Source organism: Dermacentor andersoni, chromosome 11, assembly GCF_023375885.2.
Source record: "Dermacentor andersoni chromosome 11, qqDerAnde1_hic_scaffold, whole genome shotgun sequence".
Classification (NCBI taxonomy): Eukaryota; Metazoa; Arthropoda; class Arachnida; order Ixodida; family Ixodidae; genus Dermacentor; species Dermacentor andersoni.
Window position 1 is genome coordinate 86,697,767 of NC_092824.1, and position 25,667 is coordinate 86,723,433.

The 25,667-nt window shown below is 44.2% G+C and overlaps 2 protein-coding genes across 4 annotated transcripts in view; both read right to left on the reverse strand.

Moving 5' to 3' along the window:
* Positions 1–14,735, reverse strand: part of LOC126517622 (uncharacterized) — a 30,350-nt gene extending 15,615 nt beyond the window's left edge. For both annotated transcript variants that reach the window (XM_050167416.3, XM_050167415.3), the window contains exons 1-4: positions 14,462–14,735; positions 7,540–7,612; positions 2,205–2,860; positions 763–856 (exon numbers count right to left, since the gene is read on the reverse strand). In XM_050167416.3, the coding sequence (XP_050023373.1) occupies positions 763–856; positions 2,205–2,860; positions 7,540–7,612; positions 14,462–14,701 (1,063 nt within the window). In that variant the 5' untranslated portion in view covers positions 14,702–14,735. The remainder of the gene's footprint in view (positions 1–762; positions 857–2,204; positions 2,861–7,539; positions 7,613–14,461) is intronic.
* A 927-nt stretch (positions 14,736–15,662) lies between these two features.
* Paip1 (Poly(A) binding protein interacting protein 1) overlaps positions 15,663–25,667 on the reverse strand; it is a 29,993-nt gene continuing 19,988 nt past the window's right edge. Inside the window, exons 9-10 of one of the 2 annotated variants that reach the window (XM_050167562.3) lie at positions 19,976–20,085; positions 15,663–16,162 (exon numbers count right to left, since the gene is read on the reverse strand). In XM_050167562.3, coding sequence (XP_050023519.1) covers positions 16,066–16,162; positions 19,976–20,085 — 207 coding nt within the window. In that variant the 3' untranslated portion in view covers positions 15,663–16,065. Of the gene's footprint in view, positions 16,163–19,975; positions 20,086–22,792; positions 22,931–25,667 lie in introns of those variants that run through there. The other variant, XM_050167563.3, reaches the window with a different exon arrangement.

A 25,667-nucleotide genomic window follows, 5' to 3' on the forward strand; every position in this document is an offset into this window, starting at 1 on the left:
TCAACAGAAGAGAGCACCAAAATAAGCAATAAATAAATTAGAAAAAAAATTGACAGCATGTGGTTCCAACACTATAGTTTCGGAATTCTAAGTGCCCCATGAACTTTACTTCCATCTATTGGGGGTTTCACTTACTCAGAGAATGTACTTAGGTATGTATACGAGACGTTCAGGAATGCACAAGTGTTCATGAATCTTAGTGATTGGATTTAATGGCTGTAATTTAAAATTGTGACGAAAGTTTGCACAGAGACGTATCATGGTCATTTTTACACATTCACAATCTTTTTGGCTGTATAACACGAGGCTACTCACTGGGATTGTTGAAAATGACTCTGCCATTTCTGCAATTTTCATTCACATGTTAAAAGGCTCAGGTCTCAAGCAATTCTATGTACTGGCTAGATGGTCACACACATTGCAGATCAAAGGCACAAAACAGACAACGACAGAGAACATCCATGCCTTACAGAGCTGCAGAACATAGTCTTGCCGTGCAAGTTCTTCACCGCATGTATTTTGCACTGTTTAATACTCAGCTCTGCACCCATTTTTTGTAATGACCCATTTCATTTTCCATTTGCATATCACCCACTGCCCCAAGAGCAGCAATAACGACAGCGTAACAGCGTACAAGTCAATGACGAAGAGTGAAAACAATGAAAAATGAAACGAGACATCACAAAATACAGCCACTGATATACAAATTCAGGAAATCAATCAGCAGGGGTCATGGGTCTGTACAAGTACAAGCAGACTCACCCTTTGAGTTCTGCACGACCGAGAATTGAGCGAGCAGAGCGGGCGAGAGTTGAGGCGTCTGAATGATACCATTGTTCTTTTCCAGCTTCTTAGCCTGCATAAAGGAACGGCACTCTTGTTCGAGAACATAGTATGCAACACATCTTAATAAAAGTAAAATCCTAGTAGTATGTTCTGTGCTAGCTGGGCAACCTCACATTCGTAAGGCCATTGCAAACCGTGCTCAAAACAAAAATATAGAACTAAGAAGTCCTGTGTGAACATCCAGCATACACAGCAATAGACTTTGGACACTTAGCATCCTTCCATATTTCGTGGTTAAGCTCTGTTGACCTCGTGAACACTTTGTGGAAATCTTGTGGGTGAACCATGCTGGGCCTCCATTTGGTGGTATTGATGATAGCTGCTAATCACAGCACAAACAAGTGCAGTGAAGAAAGAAAACGCAAGAGCAGCAAAGAAAAACTTGGGAAGATCTGCACCATGCACAGAAGCTATACATCAAGGCAATGCCTCTACTGCGTAGCTTTATTAACTTTGTTGCTGGTTTATGAATGCCTTGTGCACTACAGTGTGGTGCAGCAAGCAAAAAGGATTGTACTGCAGTCTCAGTAAAGAGGGTGAAAGCATCCCCTAAGTTGCAAAAAAGAACGAGATATTCAATGCTTCAAGGAACAAGAACAAAGTGGGAAAAAGCAGGGACTGTGTGTAGAAAACACAAGACGAACAGAGACTCGGGTGAATCGGTGTACGTTAACAGAGGGTTTTACCATGTCCGGTATTCCAGTAAACGAAAGCGGACAGGGTGTTTTATCGGATGAGAGGAAGTGCAAATGTGAATGGCCTGTACGGTGTAGCCACCTGGTATCCTGATATCGCACTAACCGAATGTATTTTACTTTCCTGCTGCCGTTAATTTTCAGCAGCAACACAATCACACTGCCGGCGAAAATTTACTCCGGCAATGAAGTAGAATACACGTGGTTACTGCGATATCAGCTCTGTGCTTGTCTCATTGCGCTTAGTGCCACCAAGTGGCTACATCGTGCAGGCCAGTCACATTTGCGCCTCCGCTTATCCGGTAAAATACTAAGTCCGCTTGTATTTACCCGAATACCAGACATGCTAAAGCTTCTCCACTGACCAGACCAGGGTGACAGAACCAAAGCACACAACAGTGCTGTGACAAAATCTTATTTTAAGCTAGTTGGTCGTTCATTTTTAAGAGGAATAGGCAGCACAAATCGAAAAGGACAGAAACAAAAACGTGCGTCCTGTCCGTTCTCTTCATCTTTTTTGTTCCACTTCTCCCCCTTCAACAGTGCAGTGTTGTTGCCTTCACTCAATGACGTGGTCCTGTCACTCTGGTAAAGTCACGAACGCAGCAAAGAAAGCTACTGAATGTAAAAAAAGAAAGGGAAGGGTTCTATCCAAAAGCGTACCTGTTCTTCGATAATGCGATTGTAAAGCTTGTAGGCGCTCACGCCAGGGGAGGTGAAAAGGATGTTGAGGCGGTTGCCGTTGAGGCAGTGGCCGTGGAGCAGCTCCTTGGTCTTGCGAGCGTCCTCGTGCAGACGGAATTCCACTACGCCAAAGCCTTGTGGTACGCCGTTTACGATGGACAGCTGGCAGTAGGTGGGGCTGGCCACGGTCGTGAAAAGCTGCCTGAAGGCATAGATGTCGCAGAAGGTTGTGGGCAGGTTGCCCACGTACAGGCAGCGCGGATACAGGTCCGCGTAGTTCACCAGGTTGTGCTCGAGCCAGTCGCAGTGGATCTCCCCCTGGGCCACCTGCTTCTTGTGCAGCAGGTTCTTGGCCTGGCAGGCGACGGCGCGGCTGCAGTACTCGACCAGGCCGAAGCCCAGGCTCTCGTCCGTGGCGTGATGGTAGATGAGGAAGCAGCGCACCACAGGCCCAAACTTCTCGCACAGCTCCTGGAACTGTTTCACCGTCCAGTTGGTGGGCAAGTTGGTCACGCACAGGAAGCTGTCGCTGCTGCCCATCTTCAGCTTGGCGTCCGTGCCCAGCAGGGTGCGCGGGAAGTTCCAAGGCCGGATCAGCGGGTCGAACTCGTACGAGCTGTCCACTTTCATGCGCGCTGCGCACACACACACGCGTACACCACCATCAGTGGCTGGACAGCCAAAAATGCAATACAGACAGCGGCTCTATGCCACCCATTGCAAAAGTCCCCTGGAACGTGCGGTCACCATTAGGTCACACAATATGTCACCTGCTGGCACTGTGGTTTCTGGCACTGAGCTAATCTAACAGTATTGGAATGTCCAGGCTGCTGGAGGCTTGTGTACCCAAAAATTACATCAGTGCTGGTGAAAATAGCTCCATGACACGACTTCAAGTCCAGTTTAGCTGCCAGGCCTAGGCATGGGGACTTTTGACAAACAGCGCATAAGAGATTGTAGTGAAAGGTTACAGTGATAAAAGCGAAAACACAATCCAATACAAGAAGCCATAGCAGATGACAACTGGTTCATGTGCGGCACCATTGGGAGAATCGCGCAACGGTATCTCAACGCTACAGTCAGGTTATGTGAGATGGCATTGTGAAGGGCTGTGGTTTAATTCTAATGAGCTGAGTTACCTCAGTATACACATAGGTTTAGATTAAGCCAGAAATGACATATGCACAAGAGAAACAGTGTACTACTAATTTGCCTATACACCACTGCACATGCAGGAATATGGCCTCAGTGATTGCGCACACAAACATTGCGTGCATGGGCCACTTAGCGCACAAGCAAGTGTGCCTTTGGTAATATATGTGTCGCAATACAACCCAGGTCAAAATGCTCACAGTCAGGCTACACTAAAGCTGCGAACTGGTGCCGAGATCACCAACACTGGCCTTACACAAGAATATGAAGATATCTAGGCTTCTATTACCCTATAAGCCCGAAACGTAGATCAGTGGCAGCGTGCATCGTGCTGGGACAGAAATCAATGTTCATTCTGTACGCAAGCACACTTTGGTGTAAACATTTCTTTAACAGATACAACATAGTGCAGGTGTGGGACAGCAAGGGCCTGTCGCTCTGCTACCAATGGCTGTGCAGAACGCAGTGGCTATTGTTCGCGCACGTGATGAAGGTGACAAAGCAAGGGTGACAGAAGTAGTTGAAAATGGGCTATTCCCTGCCGCTTCTCAGTGGCATGGAATGGCCCATTTGCAACGACTTCTCAGTAGCTATTTCCAGGAGTCTGTGCGGGCATTTGTCTTTTTCTTAAGACACATCTAGAGGCAAGTACTTCGAGTAGTGCTTTGTGGAACCATGAAAAACTATGTAAGACAGCATTTCTTCTCATTAAACACAGCCTGTTATCGTCACTGTGCATGCATAAGCCACACACAATGTTCATGTTTTCTAGCAACCAAACTAATCTCACAATATGGTGTGGCACCTGCAGCTTTCACCCAAGGTTCTGCCTCAATAAGCATGGTGGCTCCCATCAAACGCAGTGGCCCCTGCCTTTCCTTAACTCTGACCAGACTAGTTAGCAACTCGTGGTGTTTGTAAGCGATGAATAACCATGTAGGCTACAATTTTCTGATATTGAGCAAATCACAAAGACTGAAGGATAAATTACCACTGTCTTTAAGACTAGTCATTATGGTTAGTCCTGCGGATGAAAACATACTGCATCTAGAGGCAAACACTGCCCAATAACACACAAATGTGGCATCACCAATGAACTGCCGAAATGGTGTTGAAAGTACAAGATGTGAATACACAAGTACAAAATCCCATTCTAAATCTTGCTGTTACTCGGTGCCGTAATTTCTGCATGCTAAGCTCCCCTATTCTAAACTCCTATTACCAACATAGCCAGGTTTCAATCACATTCTCACAATTTATATGCTGTACATCATAACTAAGCGCAAGTTATTAGCAAACAGCAACTTTGTCAGGACCCCCAACGTGACAAATAAAAAATGCCTCTAACATCTAAGCTCTCGCAATGTGAATGTTACAATTTCTTTCTTCTGCTGCATTCTAGGCAGTAATAGCGTAAGAACTTCATAGTACCCAATTTAGCTATGGAGAAATCCACAACAATGAGGTTTCATCAAGAGGATAACATTGTGATTCACCCAAGGATACTAAAACAAAGCTCATATCATGCCTGTTTCTCAGAAATCTTTGCACTTGACACTTCAACTGCAAAGCTTCCTGAGAAACCCATGCGAGTTTTCTTTATATGCTCCATGCTATGCACAGCTGGATGACGATTTTCCCCTTTCATGACAACCCTCTAATAATAACATACCTGTTTCTCAGAAATATTCACACTTGACACTTCAACTGCGAAGCTTTCCGAGAAACCTATGCAGGTTTTCTTTGTATGCTCCATGCTATGCACAGCTGGATGAAAATTTTTCCCTTTCATGACAACCCTCTACCCTTTTATTCCCAATAAATATGCACACCCAAGCTACAAATAAAAGATACCAGGCTAAAAAGAACTGATCAAATTTTCATTAAACAGAAAGACGAAAAAGAAACAAGGCAACCAGCTGTGCTGCTGCTGCTACGCCTAACATTCAAATATCAATTCTAAGTACATTTACCCCCGTCTACAACTTTGTTTACATGGCGCTCAAATGGCATTAAGCGCAGAGGCTGTTCTCAGCGGCATATTCAAACGTGCCTTACAATGTGCTCTCACAACCACCTGCAGATGACAACTGTTCCCACTTGACAACTCGCCGACAGCTGCAAACCATTGTTTTTTGTAAGAGAATGTGAAGCAACAGGTGCATGTACAGATGCTGCAAAGATGGAACACAGCGTGTCGCAACCCACAAGACAGAGGTTCTTGCCACTGCTCTGAAACTTAAGTTTGATCCAGGCTTAAAAGATCAAGAAAACAAGAAAAAGAATAAAAGAGCAATGCTTCTTTGCAAGCCATAAACGACAGCGACTTTTGAACATGTCGCATTTCCCAAAGGCCACAATTATTTATTTATATAAATTCTGGGGTTTGACATACAAGAACCATGATCAGAGGCACACTGTAGCAGGGGAGTGCGGAGTAATTCTGACCACCTGGGGTCCTTTCATTTGCACCTAAGTCTACGTAAACAAAGGCTTTTGCATTTTCCCCCCATCCAAATTGCTGCCACCACAGCTGGGATCAAACCTGTGATCTCTTGCTTAGCAGCATAGTGCTATGGCCACTAAGGTACCCACGACAGGTGGCAGAACTATCCCCATCAGTCACAAATTATGATGGAGTGTCAATAAATGCATCATAAATTACGTACTTTTATTTCAAAGTGCTGGAGATTCCACTAAAATGAAGTTAAGGCAGTAGGAAGATATTTGGTGCATTTTCTAGCGAGCCTTTCTCATTATGAAGTAATTAAATATTCAGATATTGTGCTGGCGTTCTTGATGCATTCTTTCATAGAAAGAACTGAATGACCGGCTCAAAGCACATGAATAAGTTATACCCGCAGACAACTTCTCGTGGCAATGAAGGGAAAGCTATGGGGGAGGAGCATATGCACATGCATTACTATGCAAAGTAGTCCTGCAGTGTTTGACAACATTTTCGTTTCTTGAAAGTGATGCTGAAGCAGTGCAGCTTACACATGTGAGAGTTTTGCATTTGCCCAAATGCGGAAGATAAAAGCAGAAAGATGAGTGAAATTTGACACCCATTGGTGTGTTTTGTCTTATTTTGCTGTCGTAAATAATAAAGTAATGCTTCGTATTCCCCAGCTTAAATTAACGCGTGTGAAAATGTGGCCATTTTTCTTTTCAGCAGCACTCTTATTTGTGTGCACTTTGCCTTCATTGCCAAAGAAAGTTGTCCGTGAGTACATTTATTAGGAGCAAGCATTACGAGAAACGAAAAACAATTGCTTTGTCACTGCTCACAGAATGCAGCATGCCAAACACCACGATTCAAGTAAAGGTATTTGAAACTCGCCATGTTTTATCTCTAGCTCCCTCTGAATGCAATATTGAACATCTTCACCAATGAGAAATTAACTAGGCCTGAGCCGGCGCTGCCAAAATCCAAGACGCCGCAGGAAGCTGGCGCAAGAACTTTCAAGGCGGCATTGCCATCTTGCTTATTGCATCATTATTTAAAGGAAATCAAGCCCCCTCTTGTGGTAACTTGGGGTTTCTTCCTACTGCAAGGGCAACTTACAAATACAACACAACTTTATTTTCCCTTTAGTGTCCCTTTAATTCTTCACAGCTGCTTGTTGTGAATTTACAAAGGAATAAATGAAGGCAGTGTATAGGTGAGGAACATTTTTAAGCCGCTATCACAGACGGTTGTCGTACATCAATGACAAGCACCACATTTTTATCTTTTACATGTGGCACCATCTAAGAAGAGCCAAAGGCCTGTTCAAAGCTGGCAGCCACAGTCGTTAGCAGCACAGACAGCAAGAAAGACTGATCATATTGCAATCTACTAATGCACTGTAGTTACCAGTTAATGGAAAATCCTTCTGAAATCGGGCCAAGCAATGAGTAGCAGCACAGCAGACTAGTGAGCAAGCTGGCGTGAGTGTTAAGACATCACGCTCTCCTACTCTCACGTGACCATCTTCCGAAGTCATGATGTTAATACACATACGTGTCCTGGGAAACAAAATTGAAACTGGTGTGTAAAAGCAGTTACAGTGAAGTATTCAGGCAAAATGCAAGAATCCATAACTGGGACATGGCTAACACTGAAATCCAGCTCTGGCACAACCCCATTTCCCAAAAGCAAGGCAAGTGGCAAGGCACTTACCTATATGCGTCCTCCTGTTTATTTCTACCTTCTTCACCAGGGTCCCGGTTTGTTGGAAGAAATCAATGATATCCTGCAAAAGAGAACAACAACCGTCACAATATTGTCACAGCTCCCTTTCAGTCTCAGGCTTAGTTTCAAGAATTCATCTACTTTGACTGGAACCACGTCACCGAGGAATTATCTTTTTAATGTGATTGCCGACGTGTTCAACCACGAGTATTTACAGGAACACTAGGCCTAGCATCATTCTATAATGCATTTCCATAAATTGTTGTACATTTTCTAAGGGCTTGTTCAATTTTCTCAGTCATATATTTTTTACGTGAGTAGCTATATATATATTTTTTTTTGATTTTCACAGTAGCAGAGTGCGGTACAACTTGTATTCCTACTTCTATCTGTACTCTCTCTTATCTAAATCTCTAACTAGAGGATGTAAGGTACATTAAACAAACAGATAAATAAATAAGAGAGATGAACGGGTGACTGAACTTGATGTATAAGGCTCTATACGAGCAATAAGCAATGTACACTAAACATACTACTACACCTAAGGTGGATTTACATGCTGCAGCAGGTGACCACTGCAGGCCATGGGCCACTGTAGACCATCTCTTCTGACACCACGAATAGTTAGTCTACAACAGCTCTATACACTATGGGATCCAGCACCACCAAGACAGTTCAGCCCTTCCATGCTTAGTCCATACAGTGAATCAGCACATCAGTCAGTGCCATTTGTCATTAACGCAGAATGCATTATTTTTAATTTTAGTTAAATTCCGGAGTTTTAAGTGACAAAACCACAATATGATTACGAGACACGCAGTAGTGAGGGACTGATTTAATTTTGACCACCTGGGGTACTTTAACGTTCACCCAATGCACGGTACAGAGCTGTTTTTGCATTTCGCCCCCATCGAAATGCGGCCGCCATGGCTGGGATTTGATCCGACGCCCTTGGGCGTTGCAGCACAACACAAAAGCCACTGCACCACCATGATGGGTGTTATTTTAAATGCTGGCTTGCTTGAGCACTGCAGCACCATGGTGTCATTTGAGCAGACGAGATGTACAGTGGTATTACTGCAGAACAATGGGTGTTGTTTCGGTTGGTGTGTAGCACCCTGTGCAAAAAGGATGCTCGACCATAATGCCTCATCGAAACGAAGGGTGAATTCCAAATTTGTCGTTGTTGTCTCGAGGGGTTGCCGGTCTGGCAGGTGCCTCGCAGTGCTTACAGGCCCCTTTGTGTGTGTGCGGCTTTAGATGAACCCTTTCCTCGAACTGTTAAGCTCTACAGGAGAACTTCCGCGAAGGAATGCCGCTTAGAAGAAAGGATAAGCGCCTACTATCCCGGACCTGAGGGTTGCTACCCGCGGAGGCTCGCTCGTGAAGACGCCAACTGAGAGAGCGCATCAACTGCCCTTCCTCGAACCAACGTTGCCTAGAAGAAAGGAAAAGCGTCTACTATCCCAGACCTATGGGTTGCCACCTGCGGAGGCGCGCTTGTGGAAGGTCACCGGATGAATGGGTACCGTTGGCAAGCACCGTGGAACTCAGTGCATATCACATGACACTGACATGTGCAAGATCCCACCTACGACTTTAGTGGGCCTATTTAAAGGGCCCCCGCAATGTACTTTTTGACTTCATTCTCTTCTCATCTATCACCAACCATTGAATAAACCGTGCAAGTTTCGCACTAGAAATCGTCTAGTCCTTGCCTGGTCGCCATGGTCTACCAGATGCCTGCAGCCCGCTGACAATGCCACGCTACCCAATAGTAACATCGGTTGAGCTTTGATAAACAGGCGTCGCAATAACTCAGCAGAGGTGGAGTACGCTACCCTGGAGAACGCAACAGTGAGGGGAAAATATATTAGGATTGAAAGTATGCTTTAATATTTTCTTAGCACACACCCTATGTTATTGATTGCAACTGTAACACTACCTGTCAATGCTCGGCGGTCTCTAGAACCCCAGCTAGATCACCACTGCAATGAAAACAGTTAGCATGAATAAATAATGAGAAAACTATTAAATATTACTAAAAAAAAGAATTTAATGCACTATTTATGATAGTACAAATGTCCTGACACGCTGCCAGTGTTTGTGGCATTGCTGTGCAAGATAACTAAGATCAATATGAATTGGTCCAATGTTTCTTCCCACTCGCAGAGCATCACCTTGTCACAAAAGCTGCATGAACAAAGTCAGTTCACCAGAATGTGAATGAAATCTAGCAATCGAGAACATTGTGAAGTGTGTGCTCCTCAAGAGCTGCCCTCCAACATGCAATATTGCTGCTGTTATCAATACTGTATTATTGTATTATGAATTGTGATAGGGGTGGGGTAACTCCGGCCTGGTTTGTATATGATTCCAATTCTGCTGGCTGCATTACCTAAAGGAATTGCAAGTTCATCTTGCTTATTTGGTTTCATTCATTCAGGCTTAACGTTCAAGGTCTTGGAAAAGGAATCCTGAATTTGCAAGGGACACAACTGCACAACTTGTAAGATAGCTAAAAGGGCAGCGATGCAACAAAAATTATATTTAGGTCTTTGACATAATGCTCTGCGTTCTTGCTGCACTAAAAGGGAATGTTTCTGTTCCATAATCCTTCTCCTTTTCCTCCGTTAGTTGTAAGCCACCCTCTCTGAAATAAGATGCCCCATTTATTCATTCATTCACTAGAATCATGAACATAGCCAATATTAATGCTGAGTAACAAGGAAACCGCAGACTAGTGGTCCGATGAAAACAAGCTCACAGCAAGAGAAAATTTTGGGAAACAGTTGCTTACGCCCATTTCTGCATTTAAGAATGCTTAGAACTGGCAATCGGCAAAGACGCCACATAGCTGAACAAATTTACATAGCTGCAATTGCATGTTAAACTTCATGAGAATGCTAAAGGCATGTCAAAGCAGGAATGCAGCAAGTTTGAAGAGGGTTCCTTTCTTCCAGCCAAACATCCTTGTCTACATCAGCCAACAGAACAGTTTCTTTCAGAAAGTTTTCTTAAAGATTGCGTTGACCTGTTTAGAACAATACCTATTTATAACAGTGGTTCCACACTGGTGACAAAAATATGCATCACCATTGTCACCAGCCTAAGTCATGCCCGCTGCACAACGAAGCGATTATCCAATTACCTACTTCTCAATTTCAACACACCTCTTATTCCTCTGCTGTCTTCGACGGCACTTCCCTTCTCTCGGCAACCATTCTGTCACTAATATTTTGGAGTACCAGTGATCTGATCTACGCACTACATGGTCTGGTAAACTGCATTACTTCCTCTTAACCATCAGAAGCAGCTCGTCAAAGTTTTAAATACAGCACTGAAAAAGAAAACTTTCCTGATATGGTACACTGAACCCTGGACCAAGATTGCCAGGCAAACTACATTGGCAAAATTGTAAACCTCAAGAGAAGATCTTTAAAGACTGTTAGGATGCTTTAGTCAAATGATACTATCAATTGCCCTAACAGAGCACCACAAGAAAATAGGTCGCAATGTTAACTGGAATTAAGACTCTGCCATCACAAAAGAAGAGAATTTTTTATCCTGGCTTCTTTTACAATCATTATACATACAGCATACTGCGCACACAATAAATAGAACATGGGGCCCCCTTCCTGATCACAAATGTTACATCCGTCAGTGCGTATTGACCAGAATTTTTTTGCTCTAGCACCTGTGCTTAGAGCAAGCATATTTATCTCGACCACAGTCACTGTCCGTAGGCACAGTCCTCACAGAGACGGTGAGTTTGATGGGGAAGCTGATGACAAAGCCATGATGAGTGGACAGTGGTGGCAAGCATGCAAGAGGAAAAGGCTGAGAGCTATCTTGGTCATTCATTCTACCAATTCCTGCAAATACAGCAAAAATGACTGCCATCGAAACAGGTGGCAAATTCTGGTCTATGAAGTCGCAGTTGCTTTGTGTTCAAGGCACTGAAATGTAGATATACAATTTATTTCTGCAACGGCGAATGTATGTTTTCTTCTACTATGGCTACATGCAGCTGGGCCCTGCAATGGAGCTCACGTAGCATGCCTGGTGCTGAAGTTCAGGAAAGTGAACAGCACTGATGCTTTGCAGCAGTGAAAGCTCTACAGGGGCACAGCAAGTGGCCTGATGACAAGTCCAATGCCACACATAGTGGTTCTGAATTTTTTTTACTAGGACTGCATGAACGAATGCAGAGAATGATTTGCGTTTATGCGTGGCTCAGGATTACAGTTTAAAAATTTTTGGAGATACAGCTGCACAACCGTGTATGGTGTATGGCTAACATCTGAGAGTGTTTTAATACCATCCACTCATTTCCTGCAGTGCTATGGATAGAATCTCAATATGAACTGAGCGACATAAGGTGAATATTCTCCTGTTGAGAAGCCAGCCTGTTTAAAGATTACATACATGCCAACCTGTCAAGTTTACAATTGGCAAAACTCCGTGGACAAGACACCGAGGGGGAGGGAGGAATATCACGCACCCTTAATGCTTTCACTGAGCACGGGTCTTTTGATAAATACATACTCACTTGTACTAAAGATGATTTACCTTCTGACACTATACACAAGCAGCAGCAAACTTGGAACTGCAAATACTGATGAGCAATACATTGCTTTCAGATTACAGCGACTTTCTTTCCGGGACCTTGCTGTTGCCATTTTCACCTGCTCTAGGAACTTGTCTGTATAAACTTGCTCAAAGTTTGCCCCACTGGCACCTTTTGCCCACTGCCAACTTGCCCCACTGGCACCTTTTTCCCTTTCCTAGTTAAAGTTCCACAGACAAATGTAAAATATGTCTATATCATTCAGAGGCATGTTCACACATTTGTCCATTGAGGACAGCACATACCAATGGTAGCACAGGCTACAAATACAGGTGATGCTGTATCACTGACACTAACTAGTTTTAGTTGTATGTTTGCAATGCACAGATTGGCTGTAAGGTTATGAAATGTCGACCTGGCCAAAATGCCGTGTGAATGCTAACAGCAACAATCAGCTGCAGCTTATAATGCATTCAACCAAGTTAGCTCACTTGTTTTTTTGAGACGACTAGGAAACACCATTTATGCAACTGTGTCACTGACTGTGGGAGGTTTATTTGTTGGCCTAACTGGTACATGATAAAATGTCAACAGTACACATAAAGGAGACGAAGGAGGTTGACTGGCTACTGAACGTTTTGTGTCGTTACTGATGACGCTGGCAGGGTCATTGAGCATCCATAAAGATCTCTGAATTTTGTTAACAGTACTAGTATCGGAAGTGCTGCATTCTTTGCGAGGAAGTCAACATTTATGCCGGAGTTACTGCCACAGCAAAGCCACAGACTCAACAGACAGGCGCTATTTTTATTGCGCGATGTCTGGTTCGCGACTGCGATACTCGAGAAAGTCGAAGCAGATAACGCGGGAAGGCCGATAAAAGCGAGCCAGTTTCAAGCAGCGACAGCACTGTGGCTGCAACCTTATCGCCCACGCAATGCAGCACAAAATACAGCACGACCCCAGAGTGGGCGAAATGTTGCCAGGAGTGCATATTCCCGGTTCGTGGAAGCGTAGTGGCTGCTTCGACTACTTTAAGGACACTGCACCACATCTGGCTCCTGACAATGCGTCGCCTTTTTCCCTTCCATACCTCGACTTCCGCCATTTCGCAGACCTTTTCTTTGTTTTTCTTTGCCTCGGATATTTCTGTCCGCCTACACTACTGCCAATGCTTCAACGTTCCACGTGCGCCAAGTCAGCGATCTCCCGACTGAAATCCACGTTTTGTCGGAGGGTAACAATCAACGCAACATCCGCAATTCATTGATAAACAAAGCCAACCAGGAAACGCGCTCTGAACGGTCCTCTGAGCGGGGGCCGTTTTGTTTCCGCCTAAGGTCATTCCCGTCTATTCCGCACGCAGCCGCATGTCAGCGGGCTTCAACGTTTCGTCCCGATTTGTACCATGGCTCCGATCCAAAACAAATGGGCCTCTATATTCTCTGGCTGCGCGCAGCATGTCACCGTAGCGCCCCACAGACCGACCAAAAGCTTCCGAAACATGTCCCCCCCCGCCACTGTCGTCCCACCGCGGAAGAACCCGCAACAAGCCAGACCGCACCGCACGCTGGCTGGCAGGCGCACTCCGCGACAACACACACACAGGAAGAAAAAGTAGTGCCGCGCGTTGTCTTTTTCCATTTGTAAATAAGCGGCATACTGCAGCACGCGCACCCGCCTGGGTCAAGTAAAAGCGAACAGGCGATCGAAGAAAATAAAGAAGGGGCGGGAGAAAAAGGCGCGCTCTGCACACAGGAAAAATACCACCATGGGATGCGGTACAAAAAAAATCGATACACTCGCGCACGCCACCGCCCTCCGCCGCCGCTATGCGCCTCCCCCTCTCGTCTCTGCCTCCTCGCCCGCGGGCGCTGTCTCGACCGCTCTCTCCCCCACATGCGCCGCGCAGTGAAAAGAATTCACGACGAAAATAACGAGCGCAGGAGGAAAGGAAAAACGGAATAAAAAGGTGTCGGCAGCGAAGCAAACACAACGCTGCGCATGACATGTTCAAAGACGCTGCTTTTCTCGCCGGAGGCAGCGGTAAATGAACGCGGGCGTTGCGCGGGCTTCCATGTCGCGAAGGCCGCACCAAACCGCAAGATAACGTCGAGGGAAGGGGGGAAAACAAAGAAAATGCAGCGCTCTGCTGCTGGCTTTGTGGACGACGAAGCGGGAGCCCGTCACTGCGGGTGCGCCGCGCCGAGCGAGTGGCCCGTTTGTTTACGATCGCGAAATGCTGTCGCCGAGATGCAAGGTTCGGGCCCGGTGCGCACGCTGACCCCGTGCCATCGGCCGAATGCGGCATGCGAACTGGAAACGTGAAGAAACACTCGCCTTTTCGGTGACTGACGGCGAAAGATGAACCATTTGGAGATTCCGCCCGCTGTGGAACTGGCGGAGGGACTGTAGCCATCGCTCCTCGCCCTGGCCCGAATCGTTGCCGTTGATAAACGGGCAGTTGGCATCTCCGCTGCATATTTTCTCGCCTCCTTTAATTTGCGAGTAGCAGTCCTTCATGGCTATTCCCGAGTTCAGGCCGACACTTCTCACACCTGCCGTTGAACAGGCCGCCATATTGATGCTTTTTAAGTCTGCTTTCGCGTCCCGCGCGCATGCGCACGGCAGGCCGAATTCATCTCGCGGGCGCAGGGGAGGGCCGGACACGTTTTTGTTTGCTTGCTGCGCGCTTGCATTTTTGCTTGTGCGTTTATTGCTGGCTTGCTCGCTTCTCCCTCGTTCGGTTCCTGTCTGGCGGGGCCCGAGCGCGGCTGGCTGGCTGCGGCAACGCGTACTTACTGCGCCCTTCGGGCACACTGGCCTCTCCGGTTTTGAGAGCGCGCCGCGCCTATGCGGGATTTCGGTTTCGGCCGGCCGCTGGCTAGCAGCGGACGCCACTCCCCGTCCCGGCTTTAGCTTAGCCACGCGCACTGGATGCTCGCTCATAACAACAACACGCACGTACCGCACCAAGAGCGAGCGGGCAGCGCGGACCAGCCATTCCGGCCTCCGCACCTCGGGGCAGCCTGTCACTCAAACCAGCTGCCACGGCGTGTTAGCGCTGTACTGCCCTGCCCAGCACAAACGCTTCAATACATGAATCACTCGCGTGCTTACAAGTTACACGAGCGGCACCAGCAGTTGGTCCATTACTTCACATTGGAGATAAAAGCAAATTTAAGTCACTGCAGTTGCTGTTTCACCAAAGAATTTTAAGATTATCCCAATTCTTTTAGCACAGTTGATTTCTGCATTGCTTCATAGATTGAGCCACTAATCTTCCCATTCTTTGGCAAAGCATGACATTGTTGAATACCCAGGATTGAAAGAACTGCTGCACACCTTGCAGCAGGTACCAAAGCACTTGTACCTGTATCACTTTACATGGCGAATTTCTGGCGACCCTTTCCATACAGCCGTTGCTTCTGTCCTGAATTTTCTGACATACACTTGCTTCAATGGCGAAGCAGTTCCACAATGTTCACTCTGCTGCGCACTGCTAGACAACTTATCCACACAGAACAAACATGACAGACAGTTCCTGCAAAACGACTTCTCTGTTTATTATTCAATGGATAGTCTTCGTCCAAAAAACAGCACTTTGTGCGTTGAGAATGTACAAGCGCTTGTTGCACTCCATTCAAATGGCCTGAACTGCATTGTAACATGAAAGATCGCCCGCGCAGGTGACAAATGTACGAAAACAAAAATAAATTGAGGTAACAGAAGAGACCTTGCCAACATATAAAAGCAAACAAAAAAAAAGGGGGCAAGGTGGCACCACACTGCAGTCACCAATCCACATAAAATAAAGCAAAAAAAAAAATGACGGCCCAAAAAATGAACACTTTTAAGAAAACAGCCCTAACGCACTCCCCTCCCGCTCGTTGGCCAACCCACCCCGGAGCCCCCCCCCCCCCTTCTCGTCGAGATACAAAAGTTCATCGTCCCGAGTCTCGGAGAAATTCTTCGTAGGCAGCCGCAACCTCATCGTCCATTTCATCATTGCAGCAGTCATTGGCGTAACCGCTGCCACCACTGAAAAAAAGAAAGAAAAAGGGAAAATGAGAGAACAATTGCTTACAGGTACGAACAATTTGGTTAGGCGGTCACTGAATAACAACACTACATCAGTCCAGCCTGGTAAGCTACTCTCTCACAACTCCATACTCGTTAGTTTAATGGTAATAGTTTGATTAGTAGGCAGAGCTACAATGGGCATGTGAAAATCTAGCCATACTTTGTGTTGCTTGTGGTCCCTTCAACATCACTGGTGAACTGGAGAAACATTTATATTCATCGACATCTTTTGCAAAGAGCCTATATGCATGCTTGGTCAGTGGAGAATAAAGGAGCTACCCACCTTCTCAACATGACAATGAACTGCACTCAATAGTATTAATTACGACATATCTAGTGATAACCAAAGTGAACAACTGCGATTTTAATGACACCTCAATGTTGAGTATGTCTGTGTTCTACCAAAGTTCCATAATATTCCGGGTGTGCTTTTTATTTATAGACTGTAAAGAATTTTTTAAACATCGCGTGTGACAGGTAGCATTCCTTGAACTGCATTACTCGAAGAGGTGCACAATACTTGCACAGGAAATCAAAGAGGATAATAGACTAATTAACAAAATATCACTGTTTTTTTACAAACTGCATTTTATGAATTGTAGCCAGTGAGCCTGCAAGGCATATCCGCTTGGAATTAATTCTCAGAATGACGCCAGTTTCGAGATGATTATTCATATTATTCATAAACTCCGTGACAAAATAGAACATTGGCATTCCAGTTATTTTCGCGATTCAATACGTAAAAGCAGTGTTTTGTTAGAAAATAAGCAAACAACACGGCATTTTTACTGTAATGTTGACAATGCACATCTCAAAATCTGTGCCATCCTCAGTGTTAGTTCGAAGTTGGTACGCCTAGAAAACTCACCAGCTACAAATTCATAAATTAGAATGTCCAGTAATTAGTTATAAATTTAGTGAAATTTTATCAGTTTATTCTGCATTAAAGAAAATAACACTGTGGCGTGTTACGGGTGAAAACCATGATCTGATTACGAGGCATGCTGCATTGGTTGTTCCAGATTAACTTTGATCCTCTGGGATACTTTAACAGGCACTTAAATATAAGTGCATTTTTTACATTTCACCCCCATCGAGATGTGGCTGCTGCAGTCAGAATCAAACCCATGGCCTCGAGCTTAGTAGGACAATGCCATAGCCACTAAGCTACCACTACAGGCGGTTAGGCATTTCAATTTATATTTTGCTAGTTTTTTTTCTGCCTGTTCCAAGTTTTCCCATTTAAGGACCTGAATTGTGCTGTCCGCCATGGGTGAATTTTAATAATTCTGTATAATCTAAAAAAACACAGTTATTCGGAAGACAAGGGGAGCCCTTTTTGTGGGGTGTCCACCAACTTTGTTGCACAACTGAGCTGAATAAGGGAACACTTCTGTTCTGTTTCACTACTTTTGATTAGACACCTGCTTCTGCTTGAGAAAAGCTCTATCAACAACAACAAAAAAAGGTCTGCTATCACTCCTTGCCACAGGATCTGAAGGATTACCATTGCTATCAGCAAAGGCAGCTCCTTTATATGATAGGACAACAATACCAGCTCCCTACTCTAAAACATATGTCCCGCGTTCACCTGCCTCCATGAATGCCGTTCTTATTATAAGTTATTTTCAAACCATGCAAACAGTGTGGAAACTTGCCCGACGGCCACTTTGACTTACGCTGCCGACTGTGCCCACTCAAATAATCTCAGTGGTGTACATTTATGCCTTGCAAGAACAGTATGCTCAAGTTCAAAGATTCAAGTGCAGGAAAGTTGGCATAAATGCCTGTTCACCCGTGGACAACGTTCTGTGGCAACGAAAGATAAGCTACGGAGGCAGAGCAGGCACAAGGGTGCTCCTCAAAAAGACAAAAAAAAATAAATAAATAATAATCCTACATTCTCATCCAGGTTAGCTGGGGAACATTAAACACTAATGTGTTATTTACAATGACCACATAGACAACCAAGTGTTAAATTTGACTTATTTTTCTGCCTTCTCCCTACTGTGTTTGCGGAAATGTGAAACCATCGCAGATGGAAGCTAGGTTGCTTCAGTATATATTTTAAGGAAGCAAAAGTGCTGCCAGGTTCTGCTGGAATACTTGGCGCAATATTAATAATATAAATAATAATAACACACCTCCACAGCTTTTATTTCACGAAAGTTCTCTGCGAGTATAGCCGCGCTTTTTCATAATCTGGAGCTAGTTTTCAGTTGAGGGTAGTTAAAGAAAACCAATTACTAATTCGTTACCATACACTAATTCATTTTTACTAAAAGAATGTTGTGTTTTTTTTTTTTGCACGAATGTACTTTTCCATGGCTAGAAATAAAAGTGAACAAGTTATTTCAACTTTCCTTCACATGGTGTTTGGTCTTTTTTATGCGAAGGCATACATCATGAGGTCAGGTTAATTCAAGCTATACTGACAACTGTTCGCTGACACACTCATTATTCAAACATACTGTGATCAAGAATTATGAGTAGTAATCATCAAGCAAAAACATGACCAAACATACAGATGGAATGATTTTATACCCAAAAAACTTTTCCCATCATCTGCTCAAATAAAACTACGTAATGTTTTACAAAAAAGGAAAGATGGTAGAGGGCTCGAACATGCACGTTAGGAATATCAGAGCCACCAATGCACGGCCGGCAGGGGTGTGCAAACAGTTATTTTTTAGACACTGATTTGCACATGAATCACATAGTGCCAAAAGCAAATCAAATCAAATTCATTTCACATAGTTTTTGAACAATAAACAGCCATTTTCCTCGTTGATCTCCACATCCCAGTATATCAACAACGTTGGCAAGTTTCTGTCACTCTACCGCACATTATGAAGTGTTGTTTATTAAAAGCACAAATAGAGCATTAGACGTGAACAAGCACATTATTTCTATACTGCAAGACTCATTCGCAGGTTTGAGCGATAGCACTAGAACTGGAAAAAGTCTGGTTTTCTCAGTAACATAAAGCATGCTCCAATACATAACTTGTCATGTTGTATATCTAATATGGCCACTGGCATGGAATTTACTGCATAGTTAGCAATTTGAACTATTTTAAAGTAGATTCCTATTAACGAATACTGAATACTGCCCATTCGATTCAGTCTTCGAATCAAATAGGGTAATACTCAATTGAAGTTTCAAATATCTACACACCCCTAGTGACCGGGTCTGCTGTGCCACCTTGTAGCGGCACCTGTAACTATGTGCAGAAGACTTAATATTTATTACATAGGGACATGTTATGGCCACTCATGGCTTACGAATGTCCTATCAGTGGCCATGTCTAGCCATGTTGCTCGGCTCTTGAAATTATGAAAGTATAAATTAATTTTCCTTCTCAAAATGAACACACTTAATAATGCTTCAAAATATGTAACACGATAACTGGAACTTTGAAAATGTAAAAATTGATTGTAATTTTAAATTATCACAAGTTGAATGTAGATGGAACACTACGAGAGGGTTACAGAAGCGGGCACAATAAGAAAGCTGTGTGGACCATCGTTCAGCATCACTTTCAGTGTTCAGCTACACAAAGAACTTGTATCCTTGCTAACCTTGTTAAGTCCTAAGGCTTTGGATAACATGAGAGGAAGTGACATTGTACAATCTGGAATTTGTTCGGCTGGATTTAACTGTTGGTAGTAGCCTATAGTGCTGTCTCTCCATCCATATGCCTGGTTCTACGCATTGTCCTTGCGTTCAAAATTCAAAATCTCACTAAACGGGGAAGGCCATCGCACTCACTCAGAGACTTCAAGGCCGCTCATTCGTTCTTCGAGGAGCATCTCTTGAATGAAGTTCTCTTCTTCTCTGGAGATCGGCACACCGTCGGGACCACACGTGATTGGAAGGTTCTGCATGGCGATAAAAAGCACAGGCACCAAAATGGGTCACATATTATGAAAGAAAAACTACAAGCACCCTAAAAGCCAAGGAGGGGACTGTATTTGGAGGGGGGAACGTACAATTTCTAGGCATTAGGCATGGCAGTTAAAAAAAGCATGTAGAATCACTTTTAAGGACAATTGCAACATAATTTTCGTCAGTGGAAGTAGTTTCAAGTAGATAATATATAACGAAGCTTCCATGCAAAATTTAATGCCTGAAATATAAGCGGATCTGCCAAGAAACGCTCGCTGAAGTTCACATTTTTCACACTTAGTACGAAAAAAGAATATCACAACCATGAATGCTTGCCACAAGCGGTGCATCAGAACACGAGATTCCTCAGCATTCAAGATTACGCGCTGCCCGGGGCATGCTGTAAAATCTTGGAGCCTACGTGTTAATACATCCGGTAACCGTTAGGTGCATGCATGATTTGTGTAAGTGCTATTTAAAGGCCGTCAATAAGAAAATTAGATAATCATCAGACCTGCAGCTTTGTGCAAGGTTGTTTCAATAGTACATACTAGTATTAACTAATTACAAATTTAGCAAAAGTGAAATTTCATTGCAGTTGGCTTTTAAAGTAATAAGTATCACCATCTGGGAAGCGGTGTTATGTAGAAGTGCAGAAAAGAAGTCCATGCTAAAAAGATGTGATCTAAAAGATCATAAAGTCGGCTAACTTGACGCATACAATATACATAATACATATTCGAAGGGGATATTAAACTACTATATACACACACATCAAAATGCTTCGGAGAAACAGGATGCAACAAAACAAAGCATGGAAAGAGAAGAGAGAAGCAACATGCACGTCATCTGGAAAAATGACAAAACAAGAAAAAGCTGCTTGTCTTACATGACTATGAAAAACGGCGCCAATTCAGTGCTTCTCCTGCCACGAGGCATGACGATATACCCTCGCATGACTGCTTCACTACCATCACGAGTTCTCAGTGAGAGGAGGCCCCGATTGGGACCACCCACGCCCGAAGAAGGTGCCAGGGAGACTACTGCAAGGGACCAACTGGAGCAGAAGCAGCTTTCTTTGCATGCCAATATTGGCCATAAGCATTTTAAATTTACTTTGTAAAAGTATCCGATAACTGGTTGCAGTCATCATCATTAGCCTAATTATGTCCAGTGCAGGATGAAGGCCTCATCCAGCCATCTCCAGTTACCCCCATCATGCACCAGCTGATCCCATATTATGCCTGCAAGTTTTCCAATTTCATCCCATCACCTGATTCTCTGCCGTCCTTGACTGTGCTTCCTTTCCCAGACACCTTTTCTGAAACTTTAATAGACCACCCTAATAGGGTTATCTGCCCTATGCATTACATGGCCTGCTCAGGTTACCCCCATTCGCTATTTAATCCGCACCACTATTTTCCTGTCCCTTTAAGGCCACACCCATCATTTTTGTTTTCTATCGCTCGTTGTGTAGTCCTTAACTTCATCGCAAGCTTCTTTGTTAACCTCCTTGTTTCTGCTCCATGTGTTAGTACTGATATAATGCAATGATCGTACATTTTTCCTTTTAAGGATAGCTGTAAGCTGCTGTTCCAGACTTTAATAGTGTCTGCCGGATGCGCTTCGACTCGCCTATATTCTTACGTAAATTTCCTTTACCTGATTCGGGTCCCCTGTGACTGAAGGGCTTAGATAAATGTACTCTTGCACAGACTCTAGAGGCTGGCTGCCAATCACGAATCCTCATTCTCTTGCCAGGTTATTTATTTAGCATTTAATATAATTTGTTATATCGAGGTTCAACTGTTCTGAGCTGCTTAAAATGCGCTCTACCAATTCGCCCAAGGTTTCACACAGAACAGTTTGGTTTGCCACCTCGTAACTAGCATGGCAGATGCCCTTTTAACATGTCTCTCTGCACACCTGGGAAAGGCATCACAACGCAATGACGCACACAAAGTGCAGAAGACGAAACAGCGCAGGAGTTTTGTGTCTGCCAAATTTACACTGTGATGCTATTTCCAAGTTGAAACCAAGTTACCATATGCAATAGAGCAAGGGCTTTGCTCACTCATGTAAGAGCCATACCCACTAACCTGGCAGCCCAATATTTGGAGAGAGAGGGGGGGGAGTAACTTTTCCACTCTCAAATTCTGAGGATGTAGCATGCAGTCTTCAGATGTTGTGAAAAGCTTTAGCATCAAAGGCGTATCTAATGCCATGGATGGAACAGAGGACGACTATATCCACAAAATGTGCTGCTGCACAGATCTTCAAGCAGTGGTGACAGTAGTGACAGTGGTGAGCACTAGACAGGAACCATGTGCGTGGCACGCATGCGTGGACAAATAAACGCATTACAAAAGCAACAGCGTGCACTCTTACTGGTACAAAGGGATCGCAGATTATGCATAGCTGGAAAAGCTTAAATAACACGACTCGTGGCCATTTAAAATTTGCATGTTGTTGAGACTGTTAATAAAGCCTTTACACGAGTGCATATGGTACCACACTGCACAATTTGGCCGCAGCTGCTGAGTGAGTCGAGCAGTGTCAGCGCCGCAGTGTGTGTCAGTGAGAGGACGGACAACTGCCACAAATTTCAGGCACAAAAAGTAAAATAACATAAAGACTAAACATTTGAAGGAAAGGTGCATTACTTGTTGCAAATATCCCGGGATTTGGAAGGGCGCAGCGAGCAAGGAAGGAAGGCAACAGTGCAGAGAGAAGCAGCAGCAGCAGCAGGTGGAAAAGACAGCACACAAACCCAAGAGGAACAAACAAGTGGCGAGGGAGGGGAGCACTTTGCTTTTTGCGCGTTTATCAGTGAAAAACCTGGAAAGAAGCGAGAAGAGACGGCATGCACAAACAGTTGCAGGCAGTTGGTGTCGTTATTCCACCACCCATGCAGTGGTTTCAAAATGAAGCGAGAACGAAGCAGAGCAAGAAGAGGGCCAATGAAATACAGAATAACCCCAGTGCAGCTTTGAAAGTGTGACACTCATTTCCTTTCACTCACATTCGACGAAGAGACAATAGATAACTTTGGGAACTGCCTGCACATGTTCAATGCAGTTGCACAATCGATCTCAGCCCCCTCCACTAGTTTGTTGCTCTTGTCTAATGAGGCAGAAATACATTATTTCCCTACATGTAACGCACACAAAATATTCGAAACATTGAAATACAAATGATAGACGTCATTTGAGGCTGTGAACATGATAACTGTGGCATTGTGAAGGCAGAAAAGCCTGCATAAAGAAAGCGACAGTAATCTGTGGTGTCAAGTGGTCTTTTATCTATTCAACCCTTAACAGGGATAAGGAGCTTGAAAACTAAACAAATGCTGTGTACATGAGCAAAAGGTTGACAACATGCAAGTGGCAGGAGCCAATGGCAAGCACCTATGCTTGTGAAGTCACACTTGAGAAAATCAGTAGGTTCATTTGAAATACCTGCTCTTCCTGAACTAGTAATTCAGATCATGGTCCACCTCGCAATTCATTTCACCTAGGCAATATGCCATCACCTGCCCGTTGCTATTTGTTTTCTCCAACGCGGGTTTCATGCAAAACGAGTATACAGCATTCTGCACGGTTGCATGAGAGAAAAGTTTGGTAATAGGAAAGGCAAAGAGAAAGGCCTGAAGTGCACACTCCTCTCGCCAGCCACTCTGCGACAGGGAAGAAAAAGAGGGAAACAAGGAGGAACAAGATCAAAGATGATGATTAAGGGAAGATGCAAAACACATAATGCACAGGCTTACTCGTAGCCTTGAGTCCACACCTCCGGACTTAAATGAGTAAAGCCTGGATGGCCTGAAAACTACATCTACAGTCGCTCCAAGGGCCCAACATAGTCCTCTGACAACCGTCGGCTGTCAGAACAGGTATCGACCAGCCAAAGCGAGCACTTGTCCTGCCTTCTATCTTGTCCTCATTTTCATGTCATACTCCGTTTCTTAGTTATGACTAAAGTTTGGAGACTCAGAACATGGCACAAAATGCACAAAACGATGTGTAAATGGCCCTTCCGGCCTGGAGAGGTGGTGAGAGAGTGAGACATGTGGCATATCTGGATGCTTCAAAAGGAGCGCTTCAGCTATACTGGGATGGTGCTTCTGGATTGCCAGACTAAAGATCAGGGTAGCCCTGGGAGGCGCTTACAGTACCACTGCAGGAGCAGCCAAGAAATCTGGTCAGTTTTCAGTCACGTGGCCTTACCCGCATTCCCGTAGACTTTTGCCGTTTCCGCCAGTGTGCGTTGGCGACATTCATGCTAGCTGCCTCGACTTTTTGTTTGCCTCAGTCGCAACCTAGTTTTTGCTTGCTGCCACAGCCGGCAGTGTTACCAGAAGTTGCTCTCCGCTTTCCCTTCCTTGTTTGCCTGTGCATCTGATGTGACGACAGCACAGGCCTTGTGATCTTCAAGTCAGGAAGATTAAGCTTAGCTGCGTTAGTAAATCACGCTTCTGCAACGGCAAACTAGCTACTCATACTGCAACAGAAGTTCCAAAGTGACAAGGAGTTTACAAAAAACAGCAAGAAGAAACACTAAATTATTTTAGACTAGTAAGTACCCTTTCCAAACTCCACTTGCACTTAATTGGTCCAAAAACCAGACTTCCAAATTTCACTGAGAAAAAAAGAAAGCACAATTGCCAAACTTCGCACAGCAGATTTATTAGCAGAAGCCTTACCACATACCTCTCATACGTAAAAGGATGACACTTATCTAGTACAAAGGTTGGGGAAACAAAAAAGATTTTCATTCGACACTAAAGTTCATCTCGAAATGCCAAAACGGGCATCACTGATATTATTGCAGCACCACGACAAAGGGCGAAATTTTTTGACATCGTGTCGCAATAGGGCTAAGTATGTGATGACACTGCTCATAAATAATAATAATAATAATAATAATAATAATAATAATAATAATAATAATAATAATAATAATAATCGGGATTGGCGTACATTTCTGGCTGCATTTGTGCGCGGCAGCTGCAGAAATGATCGTAGGAGCGAGGCAAGCACGAGTGTACAGTGATGTCATTATTAAATATATATATATATATATATTTAAAGCTTAGTGGAGAAGAGGAAAGAATGAAAAAAGAAAATTTTAATTCTACCGTTTTACGTGCCAAAATCACGATCCGATTATGATGCATGCTACAGTGGGAGGGCTTCAGATTAATTTTAACCAGCTGGGGTTCGTTAAGGTACACCTAAATTCAAGTATGCGAGCATTTCGTGCCCATCATAATGTGGCCGCCACAGCAGGAATTAAACCAGCGACCTCGGAAGGTGAAGCAACAGAAAGCAAAGAGGACACACAACACGGGAGAGCTTTCCTTCTGCCCTATTACATTCTATTCTCTGTTATTCTTTGCCTTTCCCACTAGGTGCTGCAAAACTCTTTTTAATATGCCACGGTTACAACTAGTGCAGCTTTCTGTATTTACTGCCATGATGTAAGGCATGCACGTGCTGGGTGGAAACCGAAACTGCTTCAGAGAAAGAAGAACCGTACTACAGCAAATTATTTATGGTGCTCTGAAACTTGTCAG